This window comes from Monodelphis domestica, chromosome 1 (genome assembly GCF_027887165.1).
Source record: "Monodelphis domestica isolate mMonDom1 chromosome 1, mMonDom1.pri, whole genome shotgun sequence".
In the NCBI taxonomy this organism is placed as follows: domain Eukaryota; kingdom Metazoa; phylum Chordata; class Mammalia; order Didelphimorphia; family Didelphidae; genus Monodelphis; species Monodelphis domestica.
The window spans coordinates 557173325-557192536 of record NC_077227.1 but is presented as its reverse complement, the minus strand read 5'-3'; the positions used below and the strand labels follow the sequence as shown (position 1 = coordinate 557192536).

At 36.0% G+C, this 19212-nt stretch overlaps 1 protein-coding gene across 5 annotated transcripts in view; it reads right to left on the bottom strand.

The window, feature by feature from the left end:
• DLGAP2 (DLG associated protein 2) overlaps positions 1-19212 on the bottom strand; it is a 1318656-nt gene that overhangs the window by 204637 nt on the left and 1094807 nt on the right. For all 5 annotated transcript variants that reach the window (XM_056813399.1, XM_001381443.4, XM_056813397.1 and 2 more), the window contains one exon: positions 16369-17438. In XM_056813399.1, the coding sequence (XP_056669377.1) occupies positions 16369-17438 (1070 nt within the window). The remainder of the gene's footprint in view (positions 1-16368; positions 17439-19212) is intronic.

Sequence of the window (19212 nt, the reverse complement as noted above, 5' to 3'; positions counted from 1 at the left end):
AGGAATCTTAATTACTTTCCACCAAATGGTCCCATCCCAATGCTTGTAATCTTTACTCTGTACATATTTCAGTTGCTTTGAATTGCCAGTGGAAACCAATTTAATCAGTGTGGGCATTTCCCTTCACCATTAATGCAGGTCACACAAACCCTCTATTACGCTTGAGTAGTCATTAGTTTTTTTTTGGCTAAAGTCACAAAAACAAAACAAACAAAACCTCCTTCATACCCTGATACTCAGTCTTCTGGTGAGGAGCCACCCCAAATCTACCTAGACAGTTTCTTGGCTAATAGACACATAGACTACTGATAGCTGAACTTCAAGAATTTCAAACACAATAGGATCTATTGGAGTTTGTGTGCTGCTGGCCTAGAATCTGAGAGCCCACAGTCATAACTTGATACCATAATGAGGCATTAGAGAACTTGAGTGAGAGTTGGTCTGCATATAATTTTGTCTACTAATTTTCTCCTTAGTGGTCTCTCTGCCTCCAAGGCAACCTATATTCTAGTTTAGGCATTCACTATCTTTCCTGTGGTTCACTTTAATTGTCTAACTGGTTTCTTTGACTCTAATCTCTTTGCCCTCTAATCCATCATTTGAAGGGCTATTACTCAAAAAGGGATTCAATTTGTTCTGTCTGGGGCTGTAGGGAAGAATTAAGACCAATGTGTGGAAGTCACAAAAAAGGCAAATGTAAATTTGTTACAAAGAAAATCTGCCTAAGAATGAGAGTTCTCCTTGAATGGAATAGTTTGACTCAAGATATTCACTGGAGGTTTTCAAATGTTATAATTTTTAGGGAGAATTTTTATTATTATTCAGTTCTAGATTGAACTAAGTGTTGCTGGAGTCCCTTCCAATTCTGAGATTCTGAGTCTCTGATCTAAAAGTATTACCTCCAGAATAGTCTACCTCAAATATTGCTCTGTGCATAAAATACCTTGCTTGATACTCTTTAATTGCTTGTCATTACTTAAAACAAGTCCAAGCTCAATTATTAACTTTCACCAGTTTAAAGAAGAGGAAACAATGTTTCATTTAGTTTTGGACCTGAGGTCCAACATTAGTTCTGTTACTCTTACTAGCTAATTGTTAGAAAGGTTAACTATCTAGTCCTGGGTCAAGTAAAGGAAAAGGGTTAGACAAAATTATTTTTATGATTTTCTCTCTAAATTCCACACTATTATGATCTTTCTAGCTTTATGTCTTTTGATTTCTCTATATATCCAGCAAAACTGGGTCTGATCTCTTCTTGTAATGACCTTTCCCCTCATCTTCACCTGCCTAAATTCTTTCCAGCCTTTAAAAGTCTTCTTTCAATGCCATATCCTTTTAAAGCCTCCTTTTTACCTCAGTTAGAAAGGATATTTCTTTCTTAAGAATTTCCAGAACACTTGATACCAATCTTGCTGTGTTTTCACCTGCTATGCTATTTTAATTATTTATTTACATGTCTCCTCTCATTCTTACTGGAGGAGGAAGGCAGATTCTGTTTCTCCTTTGTATGCAGAAGAATCTATTTCAGTAACTTGCACATAGTAATTGTTCAATAAATATTTGCTGAATTCTAAATATCCTGAGCTCATTTGGTGTTTGCATTTTTATCAAGTTGATTCAGTAAAATTCAATAAATATTAATTAAACTATTATTATATGCAATATGATATGATTTGACTTGAGATTAAAAGATAATTTTTTAAGTAAAAGATAATCCTTGATTTCAAGGACCTAGAAGTCTGGTGTAGGCATAGAACAGAGAAGAATATAATGTATGTACTCAGCTAGTTATAAATTCAGGTGATGGGGCAAAAGATAGTTATAGACAAAGTGCTCTAGGGAAATTTAATGGAGTGGGGATAGAGGGAAGGAACTTTAATGGAATGGGAGGAATAGTTGGCTTCATGGAGGTTATGACATCTGAGGAGATCCCTGAATGAAAAGAAGTTTAATAGCTATAGAAGACCTGGAAAACAAAGTCCTTAACACTATCAAATGGTTCAGCATTAGAAACAGATATGATTTTATTAGAAAAAAATGACATTCATGAAAGAGACATTAACATCTGCTTTGCCACTTCACCTTAAGGCCATAAGACCTTTCCACCTGACTTATTAAACTCTTATGTATGTTACCTACCTACTAGAATTTGAGTCCCTTGAGAACAGGGACGATCTTGCATTTCTAATGGAACACCAAGCACTTAGCACAGTGCTTTGAAGATAGTAAATGCTTCACAAACATTTTTTCATTCATTCATACAACAGGCAGTGATGAGAATGGAATTCATTCTAGGCATGTTGAGTTGCTACATGAATGAATGAACCAAAGTGGAAGCAAAACTATCCCCAGCATCTTGAAAGCAGAGACATAGTTTTTCTTTCTATCCCATGACAGCACAGTGCCAAGTATGTGGTAAGCACTAAATAAAGGTGGTTGAGTAAGTGGAAAGAAGAGTAAATTGGGAGTCATAATGATGAGTTCTCAGCTTTGTTCTTATATATATATTTTCTTGGACAAACCGCTTCTTTTTCTAATTCAGCTTCCCATTTAAAATGAGAGGGTTAGGGGGCATCTAGGTGCTTCAGTGGAATAAGAGTCTGCCCTAGAGATGGGAGGTCCCAAGTTCAAATTTGGGCACAGACACTTCTAGCTGTGTGACCCTGGTAAGTCACTTAATCCCCACTGGCTAGACCTTACTGTTCTTTCTTGTAATCAATCCACCCTATTGATTCTAGGATGGAAGGTAAGGATTTTTTTTTTTAAATGAGAAAGGTGGACTAAATTATAGTTTAAACCTTTACTTGCTTTGACTCTTTATGTAACCTCTTGGATCTTTCCCAACTCCAAAAGACTATTAATACCTGAACAATCTGAGCAAAAATGACATATGATCATTATTCCCTGTGACTTAATTCAGCCACTAAAGAGATTTTCTTAAGCAGAAGTCTGATCATTTAACCCCCTACTCAGTAAACTCCAAGAAGCTCCTTCTTCCTTCCTATTCCCTTCAAGATCAAATACAAAATGTTCTGTTTGACATTCAGAGCTATTCATAACTCAGTCCACTCCTTCCTTTCCAGAATTCTCATATGTTATTTGGCCTCCTGGCTATTCCATGACTAAGAAATTCCATTTTTCTGTCTCAGGCATTTTCTATCCTATTCCTGGAACACTCCCCCCACCTCCATTTTTACTAGTGACCTTCCTGGCTTTATTTAAATTGTCACTAAAATCCCACCTTCTACAGGAAGACTTGCTCAATCCCCTTTAATTCTAGTGTCTTTTTTTTCCCTGTAAAATTTCCCTATTTCCCTGCTATATAGCTTCCTTTGTATATATTTACTTGCATGTTTTCTCTCCCTTTAGGTTGTAAGCTCCTTGAAGGCAGGGGACTATCTTTTGCCTCCCTAGTTCTTGGCACAGGTTCTGGCCTATAGTAGGTGCGTAATAAATGTTTGTTGATTGATTGACTAAGAAAAGCAGAATTGATACATCAAGATGAGAGAACTAGATCATAGAATGATAGGCTGAGAGGTGAAATGAACCTGGAAGCTCCCCAGTAATATCTTCCCCTCATTCTATAAATGAGAAAAATTAAGGTCTGGATAGACTGAATGATTTGCCTGAAGTCAGACAGGAAGTAAGCAGAAGAGTCTGAATCTAAACAGGTTCTTTGCCTGTAAAAGCAGTGTCCTTTCCACTGTACTGTTACAGGAAGAAAAAGAAAAATCAGATGGAAAATAGGATAAATAAAAACACAGAAAGTAGGATTTACAAAAAAAAAAAAACCTATCCTCTGAGTTTAAGGAATCATAAACTGTTGTACAATGGGAACTTCTATACTTAATTTATAATTAAAGGACTATAAATTTAATATATATTACATGATGTATTATATATGATATAATATATTTGGTTACATAAGTAATATATTAGCATATTTCAGAATTTTTATTTAATATATAATTAAAGAGGCTATAAGTTAGCCTTTTCTGTTAAGATATCTTCATCAAGGCTTTTGATGTGACATTAAATAAAAATAAGAGAACATAATGCATATTCTCTGAATATATTTTCTATATACTTATTTATTTGCATATTGCTTCTTCCATTAGGATGCAATCACTCAAAGCAAGGACTAAAATTTTTGCCTTTTTTCATATACATAGTGCTTAATACTGTGTTACCCAACACTATGTACTATGTACCCACATAGTAGGCATTTAACAAATGCTTATTGACTATCCACATAGAACTTCTGCACTAAAGTAAGTGTTCATAATATCTTCCAAGGCCTGTAAGTATGCATTTATTGCACAGTAAAACATTATTATTAGTTAATAATTTTATCTCTTAAAATTCTCCTTGGAATCTGGAGAGCTTCCAGAGATGCCAGTACTCCACAAGGTGCCAGTATTGCTATTGCTTTCTTATTCTTTCCTTTCCTTTAGAGAGAGGGCATTTTTCTAGGAACATTCATGGAATTCTTGAAGAACAATTCTGGAAAGCACCCTGAAAGACATAATAATAGCTGATGTTCTATTGTTTTCAAGCGTTTTGGAAACAGTTTTATTGAGAGTTATAGTGAAAAGAAGGCTGGTATTACGGTTAGGAGATACCGGGTTTTGAATTCTTTCTCCAGTATTTACTAGCTGTATGACCATGAAAAAGCCACTATGTGATGAAGATCATAATAGCATCTACCTCATAGGGTTGTTGTGACAAATTAAGGTAATGGATGGTACCTGCAAAGCCTCAAGTGGTATTTAATGACCAATAATATCTTATTTGATTGAAACTGTCTTCTTGTGGAAGAATCCCTTTTATGCTAACCCATTCCCTGATTGAATATTTCTAATACAGGGAGCTCCCTTCTTAGAGGGGGAGGGAACATTCTGTTCATAGGAAAGGTTTTACTAATGATTTCAAATCAGCCTGTAACTTCTAACCAAATGTCCTTTTCTCCTCTGGAGAAACACAGAATTGATGCTCTTGCCACATAACAGTATTGGAAGGTAGCCCTTTTGGGGCAGGTAGGTGGTACCCTGAATAGACAGAATTAGACATGGAGTCAGAGTGATCAAAAAGGTAAAAGGTAAGGTCAGGGTTCAAATGTGACTTTAGACACTTACTAGCCATTGAATTTGAGCCTGGGCAAATCATTTAATCCCTGCCCCAAACTAGAGGAGGAAATAAATGGTAAACCATTTCACTATTTTTGCCAGCTAAACCCCATAGACATTTAGTTCAGAGGGTCATGTAGAGTTGAACATTATTGAACAATAAATCATGTTTCTCCTAAGTCTTTGCTTTTCCAGGTTAATTTTCCCAAGACCCCTCAAATGTTTCTAATTCAAGGCTTCAAGACATTTCAACACACTAATTATTATTCTCCTCTCTACTTTGTAATTTCTTAGTAATATCCCACTTAAGGGAAGGTGCCCAGAAGTGGCCATGGTATTCCAATAGTGTATACTTAATGCAGAATACGTTGGACTGTGAATACCTTTGATCTAGACAATGCACTTTTTTTTATTGAGGCATAAATGTTAAATGCTTTTTAGCAGCCACATCACAACGATCTATATTGAGTTGATAAACACTTAAAATGTCTAACTCTTTTTCACAGAAATTACTGTGAAACATCAAAGGCAGCATTTCCCCTATTGTGTATTTCTCAAATAGAATGTAAACATCTAAGTGTAGAAGTTGCTTAGTTTTTGAATTTATATATTTAGTGCCTAGCACTATATATAGTATATAGTAGGTGCTTACTGAATGCTTGTTGGATGAATGAATTTGAACATGATTATTTAAAAATGTAATTCAGGAACTACCTTTTATCCCTTATTTAATATTTAAGGGTAGGTAGGCAGCACAGTGGATAGAGGATGAGGACCTGGGTTTAAATTTGTCCTCAGACACTTCCCAGCTGTGTGAACATGGGCAAGTCACTTAACTCTAGTTGCCTAAACCTAACCGTTCTTCTGCCTTAAAATGAATACTTAATGTCAATTCTAAGACAGAAGGTAATGGTTAAAAAATAAATAATCTATTTAAATCAGTTCCTTTGATGTTCTGGAAGAAGCCCTAAAGAGAGAATTTGGCTAGACTTTTAGGAGTTTTTTCTGAATTTAGATAAAAAAGTAAATTTGATTGTGTATAGTTTTTGTCACTGTCTTCATTTTGCCTCTTTCAAAGTATGTCTTAATTATAATCAAAAGATCACCCAGTAACATAGATGCTAAAGGTGGAAAGGGTGTCAAAAGATTTCCTGCAGGTTATATTTCTTTTAAAAACAGTCTAAAAGTTAGTATCCTGCCTTTGGAAACACAAAGTATTGTTTGTTATCTCTACTTCACATAAGAAGCAGCTAAGACTGAGAAAAGTAAAGATTTGACCAGAGTTGCATAGTTGGTAAGAGGCAGAGAAGGATACTATAATTACAGATTCATTGATTTTAGAATTGAAAATGAACTTAGAGAGTTCTTAGTTTTATCCTCTAATTTTGCATATTGTGGGACTAAGGCCCAGACAGGCAAAGGGTCACAACTCCAGGGTCATAAAACCGATTTATGGAAAATCCAGTCTTAGGATACAAGTATTCTTTCTTAGTGAGGCAATGCACCTATTCCAACATGTTCTTTGTATTCATCAGAGTAGACAGGGAAAAGGTGTCAAGAAAACAACCAAAAATAATATTTAATGTGAAAATTTGGAAACAAAGAACCTCAGAGTAGAGACAGACTCTGTTGGTTTTATGAGTTTAATGTGAGCTTTTAGACACTGTAGATAGGAAGAGTAAAAAAAGAGAGGGTTGGTTATTAAAGCATATTCTTTATCCATTTGTTTGTTTAATGACTCATCTGTAAAGTACCATTGGGCACCCTACCAAAAACTAAAAGACATTGTTACATTCTTATGTAGGTTTAACAACTCTGTTGTTTTTTTTTTTTAATGAGAAACTCTACTTATTAAATTTAAACTTTGTCAAATACTTTTTCTCTGAAAGCAGTTTTGGACTAGCATTTCATTTTTGTGAATGCCATAATAGCCATTTTTTTCACTCTGCTTCAAAGATCACTAAATGGGATTTTTTTTGTATGACTCTATTTGTGTTGATACATGTTCCAGGTACTATGTGGGAACTAGAGGGATGACAAATATATGTTCTCAAGTGGTTTATAATGCAGAGTGTAGACATATACATTTTTATATATTTCCTTGAAGGGTTTTATTCCCAAACCAAAATAATATCTATTTTAAACCAAGAAATTGATTTGTATATTCTGATTTTTATATTACAAAGAGTAATATATTGAGTACTTTGAATAGTTTCTGTAGTATTGCTATATTTTAAAATATAATATAGATTACATAGGCTTATCAATTTAAAAGGCAGTAGTAAATCTCAAACTACTTAATATACTTCTTAGGCACTTAAAGTCTTATTAGAATTATTTTATTCTTATCTGTGTACCTGCCATTTTCCCTATTACAGTGAAAATTCCTTGAGGGCAAAAACTGTTAATCTTTTTATCCCTATATCTCCCCTGTGTTCTATTACAGATACTTAATAAATACTTACTGGATAAATAAATAAATTCAGTCAAATTATATATATATATATATATATATATATATACTATGTCATACATCAATTCCTAATTGAGTATTTTTATACCCTTTTTTTATACCCTTCTGGGGGGAGTGGTAGTATAGTTTCTCCCATACCATAATTGATATAGCAACAGAAAAACCATAATGAAAACACAAAATTCTAATGAGGTATGAAGAAATTTTTCTAGAATCCTACAGAAACATATGATAAAGTTCCTTATAGGGCCTTGACTTTGGATAAATACAACTAGCACCATACAGGAAACATGTAATGATCAGCTCTTTCTTTCCCTTCCCTCCTTTCCATCTCTATCTGTGACTGTCTCTGTTTTATCCGGGCCTGCCGGACTTCAACGGTGGGGTTCGGGGAGCAGCCACCTAAAAAGAACCCATAGGGGGAGAGAGGGGGAGACCAAGCACGTAATAGAGAGACAGAGTCAATCTGGTAGTGTCAAGGCTCCGTTTATTGCAGGTGTAAGGTAGAATATATATGCTTGAGGTAAAGGGGGGGTGGTGGTGGTGACTAAAGACTGCTTGTACCAGGAGGGAACATGAAGAATGGTTATTGTTATGTTTTGTGGCTGTTGGTCTTGGCGACGCCTGGGAGGTAACTTGTTTGTTAAGTTTCCCTAGGATCATAAATCTTGTTTCAGGTCAAGTTGTCCCCGAATATGGTCTCTGACACTGTTTCTCTTTGTCTCCATCTCTATGACTTTGTTTCTATGTCCATCTCTTTTCCTGTGTATAAGATGGGTAGGGGGAAAGTGTTACTTCTTATCCTATCCATTTAATCATTTCAGCAGAGTTACTTGAAGGGTAGAAGACCTGGTGGAAATTTCAGTGATCTTGGTTTTATCACTGTTTTCCCTGGCACCTTTGATAGAAAGGATGATTTTATTTTAAGAACTGATGGAGTTTGAAGTTTGGAATCTTAGAGTTGGAATAGACAATGGAAGTCATCTGGCCTAATGTGTATCTTAAGAGAAATCTCTATAGCAACTAGAGGCCATTCAGCCTCTACATGGAGCCCTCAAATGGAGAACTCATTGCCTTTTAATGGGTAGTCCATACTATTTTTGAATAGTTCTAATGATTAGAAATTTTGTTTATTACATAGAGTCAAAACATGATGCTTTGCAACTTCCACCAACTTTTCCAAGTTCTGGAATATTTTGAATTGGAATCTTTTCCCAAGATCTTGGGGAATGGTTGCAAAGATTGGCTGATTAATTGACTCAACCCTAGAAATCTGGATAGTCTACCCTCTCAAGGAGTGAAAGGAGGATACTTTAAATACTTCCCAATAGGAAGAAGTCTGATGATTCCATTTCTTTCCATTTCTCTTTATTGCCTAGGACTCCTTCTTTACAGAAGAAAGAATAATGACATAGGAAGTTTCAAACCCACAACCACTACTTGCAAAAACAAGACAAATGTTTATTTTGGTTATATATAAACAAGACAAAAGATGACAAAAACTGGGTTCATAAAATAAAGTAATGCATAGAAGGTAGTGATGATTTGAAGATTCTGAGAATATTAATATAGAGATACAATCTGTTTCTATAATTTTATTGGTGTAATGAACTCCAAGAAATTCTTGCTACCTATGAGAGCCAATGCCTCCTTTGCAATTTGTAGTGCCTAGAAAATTGTAAAGCTAAATGATTTCCCTAGAGTCACATAGCTAATTTATTTCAAAATAAGGGCTTGAAATCAAGTCTTCCTGTATTTGAGAACCAGCTCTCTATTCATTTCAGATCTATAACAGTAAGAAACATTAAATGGAAGTTAACAACTTTTTTGTCTAAGGATTATCAGTAGAGTTAAGAACTCATGTAGCCATTGAAAGCTACTCCCTAGTCTAAAATATAGGCATAGGTACAGCCCAATCCTTTGCTCAGAAGAAGTGATTTCTAGTTTTCTGGGTCCTAAATTTAAATTATCTTTATCAGGACACCTGAATTTGAATCTTAGCTTTGCTACTTACCACATTCAGAAAATAATTGTCTTACTGAGCCTATTTCCTCATCTGTAAAATGAGGTGACTGTAATAAATTATTTCTAGGGTCCTTTCCAGCCTGAATTCTATGATTCCCTTATAATCTCTTCCCTCACATCTTTTTTCCTACTGCCTTTGTGGATAATCCCATTATTTCCCTCTAATTTTCAGATTTTAAATTAAATCAGGTTCTGTTCACACACCAAGAACCTGTAATCTTCACCAAAAAGTCTAACCTAATTGCCATGGAAGAAAATGTACAAGAAACTCTTAGATAAATGCTGGGCTGCAATTCAATTGAGTCCTAGCACAAAAACAGCCTTGGGAGAAAGAGAAGAGAAAAGAAAAAAGAAAAGAAAAGAAAAGAAAAGAAAAGAAAAGAAAAGAAAAGAAAAGAAAAGAAAAGAAAAGAAAAGAAAAGAAAAGAAAAGAAAAGAAAAGAAAAGAAAAGAAAAGAAAAGAAAAGAAAAGAAAAGAAAAGAAAGGAAAGGAAAAGCATTTCCTGAGATGCTCATTTTAATGTCTCCTTAGAAGGACCATGACCATCCTGGCTAAAAGACAATAAGAAGAAAAAGAGAGAATTGTAGCCATAAGTAAATGAATTTCATTTGTATTTAGAAGGTCAGTGCTTTTTAATATAGGGTCAGTCAGTTAGAGAAATTTGCCCTAGGAAGTAGATGTGGTTCAGACTGCACTGACTAACATATAAACAAACCAAGAGATGATATGGTGAGTTTTCCTGAACAGAAATTGGCCTTTTCTATGAAACATGCCTAAAAGCAAAGCTTTATTTCAGAGTTATGGTGCCTGAGGCAAATTCAGTTGGAGCTGTGGTAGGAATAGTCCCTCTGGAACTGTTTTTCCTGTGTTATTCTCCCAGAACTGAATATATAACTTAGGACATCTCTTACCAGGATGTAGCCTGGACAGTTAAATTCTTCCTCTCTATTGTTATATCACATCAAGGGCCTTTTCTCAACTTCTTGCTTGTCCCTGGGCTGGGAAGCTATATTGCTTTCATCTCTGGGTAGAAGGGAGTCCAGAATAATATCCCTTCTCCGGGGAAGCAAGATACTTCAAGGTTCTACTTTCCAATAGCAGAAAGCAGTGCAAGGAAATCGCAACTCTGCCTTCTATCTATCCACCAGGCTACTTGAGAACTGTGTTGCCTTTCTGCCTGGGCCCACACCTGCAACAGAGAGAAAGCAACTCTCCCAAAGGTATCATTCCTGCCTGATCCTTATCCCAGGATGGACCTTGAGGGGACTTTGATTTGACCCTTCTCTAGGTAGAGGAATAAGGAAACTCTTCCTGGATAACTCCACAATGGTAAATTCCATGGCTTAACCCTAGCTATGTCTGCCTAAAAGCAGCTTTCTGCATTGACTTTTATCTGTAAATATAAATTGTAAAAGAAGTATTACTTCATTTTCTAAGGATGTCCCATCATAATGACTAGTACAGAGAAGCTCTTTTCAATGGATCCTTAATAGAGTACAGAAGGTAGCCCTCTACTGCTAAGAAATTGAATAAAAAAAAATAGTTATGAAGAATCAGTTCTTTCATCAGACAGATATAGCTTAATTCTATGTCTTAATTAGCTTTTAAATGAAGATTAATTTTATACTTGGTAAAATTTCCTTTAATGTTCTTCCAACATAATTCCATATAAAATGCTTCATGGGATAATAGAGCTAATATTAGAAAGGGCCTCAGAAGCTATCTAATCCAATCTCCTCATATTATGGATGAGGAAACTAAGTTCCAGGAAGTTAAAATGAATAAGCAAGGTTTCATACATAATAAGCAGTAGAGGCAAGATTTAAAAGCAGACTTTCTGACTTCAGAGCCAACATTCTTTCCATTGTACCATTTTGCCTCCCATTCTCACTCATCAAGGATCTGTAGTTTGTCAGTATCATTCCTCTTTCCCCAAAGCAGAATACAATATCTCTGTGACTGGATCTCTGGTGTTTGAAGATTATAATGATTGAAAAATGGATCACTCAATGGTCAATGATGATGTGCATTTCCAAACTTAGTAAGACTAGGATTTGGAGGATAGAGATGCATTTTATTACCATGTTCATTTTCAAAGGTTTAAAAATTAATAAGCTCTGGTTAAGAAACTCCTAGCAATGCAAATCAATTCATATTTGCTTTTCAAATTCTAGTCTTAGAAAGTTATTTGGGGAACTAATAGTTAAGTGATTTGTCCTGTATGTCATAAATTGGATTTGAACCTATGTCTTCCTGACTCTGGGGCAATTTCTCTATCGAAATGGACCAAATGTTGTAATGTTCCTTTATGCTATATATAAATATATATATATGTACGTATATATATATATATATATACATGCAGCTTGTTGAGTCAGAATCCATTAATATGATTTGTCATTATACTTAGTGATAACTAGATTAAAGTTGAAAATGACACAAAAGGCAATGGAGTGAATTGTGGAGAGTATAATCTACCTGAAGCTTAAAACCAACCAAGAATTGAGCACAAAAGTTGCTTGAATGATATCACCAAAAAGATGAATGATAAAAGAGGAAATTGGTGGGTTTTCTAGTGACAGTAAGGGATGGCAGGTAGACAGCCCATGTGCTCTGCTCCACTGATACTCATGTAAAATTAAGAAATCTGGGAAAAGGCCTTTCCCATGTTGTATGGAGCAGTTTTTTGAGTACATGGATAAAACTTGCAAAGGATAAGAATATATGTTTGTAGTATGAAAGTGAGGGTCTGCTTTGATACAATCATCCCTCTAGCAATGACTGGACCCAGTTAACTTATTTAAGGCTTACTGCATCCTCTTTTCCTTTAAAGCAAATATGTATTTTCTAATACTTTGAAGAATAATTTTTTACCCTTCAAAGAAAGCTATATATTCTCCAGATTCAGATAGTGGATTTGACCTGTTTTTACCATGTTGGTTTTTGTTTTGTGTGTAGCTACCTCTCAATAAAATTGGCTTGCTTTACTGTTTTGTTTTGACATCCATATTTCCTTTTATTGGTATTCAGAACTTTTAAAAGTCTGTATTAAAGCAAAAGGAGTGGGTCAGCCAGATAGCACAGTGGATAGAGAGCCAAGCTTGGAGTTGGGAGGGTCTGGGTTCAAATTGGCCTTAGATAGTTCCTATCTCTGTGACCCTGGGCAAGTCATTTAACCGCCAATTGCTTATCCCTTAACTTATCTTCTGCCTTAGAATTGATACTTAGTGCTGATTCTAAGACAGAAGGTAAATTTTTTTTTTTAAAGGGAGTTCATCTTAAAATGTACCATGCAATTTTAAGGCTGAATGTATATTTATAGCAGGGGCTGCCACCACATTGTAGTAGGGGTCTGATGGCTAAGAGATTTTTAATTTGGAAGGAGGAATAATACAGGAAAAGGCTAGATTGGATGATGTTCTTCGTGTATATAGAGAAACAAGAATTAAAGAAGAATTGAAAGGTTATTCTATGCTGTTGTAAATGGTTTCAGCTTTTTCATTGACTTCTGCTGCTACTCTACTCATTTATTCAACAGACATTTATTAAGCAACCATTTGGTTAAATACATGGAAAGAAATGAGGCTGATATAGGGCCTAGTTACTTTCCCTCATATAATTTGCAGTCCCAAAGAGGGATAAGACATGAAGAGAGATAACTACAATTAATATAATATGTGCTAAGTGTATTGGAGATTTACAAAACAAAATGGTGCTCTTGAAGGGGTGAGAAAGGTCATTGCTATTGGGGAACTCTGGGGAGATCTTCAGAAAAAGAAGGTGACAATTAAATTGAGCTTTAAAGGATGGGTAGTATTTCAATAATTGAAGATGGTGAGGGACAGCATTATAGGCAGAGGGAATAGTGAGTGAGGGCATTTTTAGGCATATTCAGGCAGTCTAGTTTGACTGGCACATAAAGTGTATGGAGGGGACTAATAGGAAATAATTCTGCAAATGTAAGTAGATATCATCTTGAGGGGGTGGAACAGAGGAGAGAACTTGAAATTCCATATTTAGAGAGAAATGAATTTTAAAACATAAATATTCATTTTAAAAAGAAGTTCTGTTATCTAGAAATTAAGATGTTAATCTAGGGCCATAGAGTAAATTAGGAAGTATTGGTATGGGACTTGAACACAGGACTCCTAACCTCATTGCTCTGAGCTTTTCCCAGCACATTAAGCTGACTGACATAAAATGGGGGGAAAGGTAAAATTTGTTTCAAGATTTGGAGTCATCATAAATGTACCCAAAGTCAGGCCTAATCTCAGGACATTCAGTTGTAGAATCTTGGTAATAGTCTACAAATCCATTAGTATCTCTATGATCTGATGCTGAAATTTAGAAAGGAGTCAACTGCAGAGCTGACTAATGTCTATTTGACCTATCAAAGCTGTTTTCTCTAAGCCAGGCCCCAAACTCAAGACAACTGAACAATGAAGAATGAGCTCTTCTAGGCTTAGAACTGCCTGGCTAGCTTGAGATCAGCCAGGGTCACTACAATCACACAATTCTAGAGTACTTTCATGGCAGTGACTTTGAGTGACTTCACCCATAAAAGCAAAGATCAAAAGGTTTCATAGAGTTTGGTTTTATTTTGACTTTATGAAATTAAAAAAAAACAAAAGTAGACTGACTCTGCCTTTCAAGATTCTTTTAATAATTTGAACTACATACCTAAATGTGACTATCAGCTGGTATTACACTATCCAACACCACCTAAGACTAGGAGCTCAAGTATCTACCATGGTCATAAAAGATAATAAGATATTCATTTCTCTGAGAAATTAATTTGTTTAGTATTCCTTTGTTATTATTATTATTTTTAAAACCCTTACCTTCCATCTTGGAGGCAATACTGTGTATTGGCTCCAAGGCAGAAGAGTGGTAAGGGGTAGGCAATGGGGGTTAAGTGACTTGTCCAGGGTCACACATCTGGGCAGTATCTGCGGCCAAATTTGAACCCAGGACCTCCCATCTCTAGGTCTGGCTCTCAATCCACTGAGATACCCTGTTATTATTTTTTAAGATTCCTTTTAAAAATCTAACTGCTGTGCTTTGGAAAGATATTCTTCTGTATCAGGTGCTACTGTGATAATTTGCACATCCTCTGACTCAGGAGGAAAGCCTGTTTGTCTTTTCATACGTTCCATTCATTGGTTGTCTGGTGACCCAGATTGCAATTAGCATATCATTGGCTATTCCAACAATTGTTCCAGGAATTATTATTATCATTATTTTATGGCAATTACATAGAATGATGAATTACAGTCCTAGATTTAGGATCAGAAAGACCTGACTTTGAATCCTGCTTCAGACACTTAAGAGATGTGAAATATTAGGTAAGTTGTATAATTTCTCTCAGCACCAATTTTCCCAAATGTAAAATGAGAACAATAATAATATCTCCTTGACAGGGTTTTTGTGATGGTCAAATGAAATAAAATATACTAAGCACTTTGCAAATCTTAAAGTGCTTTGACATCTCCCAGATGTCATGTATTCTGTTTGCCTGCATACTATGTGGAAAAGATGGGAATTAATACATCTATTACTTCCAAACAAATGAAAGACTAGGTGACCTTACTATTTATTCTGCTTCTATATTCTATAGATTCTCCAGGGAACCAATCATCCAGCATACTGACGAGTCCTAAAGACTCTTGGACAACAACTCTGCCACTAAATCCTTAGGAATTCTCAACCTTTCCATATTCCCTTCAGTTGAAGTTTCTTTTATACTTTTTGTCTTTCTAATTAGAGTATGAACAATTTGGGAACAGGAACTATCTTGTTTTTTAAAATATGTATCTCCACAGCTTAGTACAATGCTTGACAGATAGCATTTTAACAAGTGTGTTTTCATTCATTCATTTCTCTGTATTTTTATTTCAACAGCTACTCCAAATGCTAGTAAAAGTGACTTGTAATTCAGAAGACAAAAGAGTCAGATGTTCAGCTTTACTATGTAACTAAAAGATGATACTATAGAGGCAGAGGGAACTTCCTATCTTCAGATTTTTTTATTCTCTCCAGTTTCTAGTGACCTTTCTCTTAAGCTAGACTGTATTTATTTGTACTTTAAAAATATTTATTCTGTACATACTTTTATATGGACTTTTCTTCCCTCTTTGAATTGTTGCTTGAGAGTAGGAATTGATTCATTTTTTTGGTATTTGTATTCTCACCTTCTAGCAAAGGGCCCAACCTATAAGAGACCCTGAATTTTTGATTAATGGAATGATTATTGAAAGAGGTAGGATTAATATTTAAAGTGAGTATTCAGTATAATTATGATTAGGAGACAGAAATGTCAGAAAAAGGATACAAAAGAGAATTCCCCAACATTCTGCTCTTCACAATCTAATACCTCCAGTTGATTATGTCCTTTGGTAAATTCATTTAATCTACACTCCAAAGAAATGGACATTCTTTCCCCATAATCAGAGATATTAGTGTTATTAAAATTTAAAGACAGTACTATATCAGGCATAGTAAATGAAACTCATTAAGATTACAGGCTAATTTACAATAGACCAACCTACTCAACTTTCAAATGGCGCCAGCATTAATATGGGATAATTGGCTTCCTTTTATATTTCCTAGGCTGAGAGGCATTAAAACAATTGTCCCACCATGCTTAGGGATCTGTTTCAGATAAAAAAATTGAAGTGCACCTAACTTTTCCTACCAATGTTATTATTATAGCAAATTATAGTAATAGCACAGTGGCTACTTACCTGAAGGTAATGACATGGCCTCAAGGCAGGCTTAATTTCCTGATGGACCAGAGGCTTATCTAAGTTCAATGAACTTTTTCGGTAAGCTTCTTTTGCCTGGCTTACTGTGAGAGTTGACCAGGAACTCCTTTTCATATATTTCCCATCAGGGGTCATAGCTAAGCCTTCACATGCTGAGCATTTCATGTCATTATTACTTTTTGAAGTCTTTAGGGAGAGATCCCCAAAATGACTCTGGAGAGCATCAGGGTAGCAATGGGAGATATGATCCACATGGTGTCGATTCACCACACTTGGTGTTCGATAAGTGCTATCACTGTCCAAATTGTCATCAGAGCTCCACCAACTGCTCATTCCAGATTTATGCTTGCTTTCAGGCTTTCGCTCCTTGCTTTTGCTCCTTTTGCTATGTTTAGAAGGATGGCCATGATGATGATCATCCCCTCTACTGTCACTCTTGGTACCATTGACATTACTTTTGGAAGAGCCTTCTAAAGAATGAGACTTGGTGAAAAGCTTCTGAACTGAATGGACAAGGTGTCGTATTCTCCCTGGGCTTTCACTCCGTTGTTCTGCAGCATTTGAAGTCCTCTGATATTGTAAAGTATGGAATCCATCCCTGTGTAGAGGAAGCTGTTTCTCAAACTGATCTAGGAGATTAGCGGGGATCCGATTGATTTTAGTGCTAGCGTGAGACATGGCGCAGTCGTCCCTTGTATCGTAATGTGAGCTGTAGTGCATTCTGGGAAAAGTGCTACTGGACATGTGATCGCCCATCATCATGGGCATCATCATACATTCGGAATGGATGGAGCTCCGTGGTGAGCAGCGATGGTGATCCATGGGACAGCTCTCTGTAGGGCTAAGCAGGTATGATTGCCTTGGCTCCTGCCCATGGTGAAGGTGGTCGTGGGTATGTTCACAATCTTCAGGGGGTGTTAAGCCACAGGTATGACCGGAACATAACTGTGGTTGATTTCGACTACTGGATAATCCTTTCATATTCCTTGGAGCAGGAGAGTATCTCTCTTCATTGAAGTGCTGAGTTGGTGACCATGAGTACTGTTGATCTGTTAATAAAACACAGAAATACTATTAAAGATTTCATTGAAATATTGGTGGAAGCCTTAATTCATTTTGAACATGAATCACTTGGAATTAGGTATATAAATTACAGTTTCATTAGTTAAAGTTCATTTTCTATTTCACAGTGTAAGGGTCTCCAAAATTATAATTGCTTTTTCCTTAAATTATTTTTTTTTCAAAATTACATGTAGATACAGTTAAACACAAACAAACAAACAAACCCTTGCCTTCTGTCTTACTTCAGATAAAGAGGGTTAAAGACTTGCCTAAGGTCACAAAGCTACTAAGTATTTCAGGTCAGATTTGAACTCAAGAAGATGAGTCTTCCTGATTTCAGGCCTGTTGTGCTACCTACTCTGATAACATATCTGCCCTTATAGTTCTTGTATACACATGGAAAAAAAAAAACACATGCAGGAGATCCCAGGAGAAGGTAACTAATGAAAAAAAAAACTTTAATGGGGCTGAGGCTGTGGGTGGCTCAGGAATTTACATTTTTGAGTTTGCACTTGGCACCTAGTTTAAGGGACAGACACTGGATGCTCAACACTGGATGCTTAAGTCCTGCCTCTACCCTTCTTCCCTCCAGTCATCTGATTTGTTAGTACTTTTTTTCTCTTTTCTTTGTAAGGAGCAATATGGGCTCAGAGCCAAAAAGAGTTAGGTTCATATTATATTTCTAAAACATATTGACTGTAAAGGAAAGTAATTCAACCCCTCAGTACTTTAGGTGAGTATCTGAAATTGCAAAGTGCAGAAAAGTTGGTTACCTGTATTGGCAGAGGGTTCCTCATTTGAATGATTCTTCATACCAATGAAATCATAGGTCTCTTATTTTTTCCCAGCCCTAATTATATTTCAGGCTTACCTGAATCTTCCTCATGATTTTGTTTCTTCTATCCTGCTCTGCTTAATGGGAAATATAGTCACCCCTTTGTTTTATTGAATTGTTAACTCTCAGTAATGTGAATTTTAGATTTACTCCACCCTGTTTAAACCGAAATAGATTCGGTTTCAACTCTAAATTTTACCCTTAACAGTAAGACTTTATGAGTTTTAATCAGGTCAGAATCTAGCTCGATTGCTACCATCAGAAGTTTTGACCTTGTCTATTTTAAAACACACTGTCTTATGTCAGACATTATATATTATAGCCCAGTGATAGTGAACCTTTTAGATACCAAGTGCCATACCCTGCCTGAGACCAAGTGCTATGTTGCTCCCCCTACCTCCCCTTACCCCAGATAGGGAAGAGAAGGAGCACTCTCATTGGATTGCTGAGCAGAGGCAGATGAAGTGAAAAAAATGTCCTCAGGCACAGTGGAAAGGGGGAAGGGAACTCTGGCCAGTGATAGCATGTATGCTATCATACACAACACAGGGGGCTTTGTGTTACCTCTCAGGCACACATACCATAGATTTGCCACCACGGTTATAGCTTATTGAGTTGTACATCAGTTTTACACAGATTGCAGATGGGTTGGGACAAGCTCAAATGTAAACCCATCTTTTTTTTAAACCCTTACCATCTGTCTTAGAATCAATACTGTGTGTTGGTTCCAAGGCAGAAGAGCATTAAGGGCTAGGCAATGGCAATTAAATAACTTGCCCAGGGTCATACAGCTAAGAAGTGTCTGAGGCCAGATTTGAACCCAAGACCTCCCATCTCTAGTCCTGGTTCTTATTTCATTGAGCTACCCAGCTGCCCCCTAAACCCATCTTTTAAGACCAACAATATTCTGGTAATGTGATAAAGCT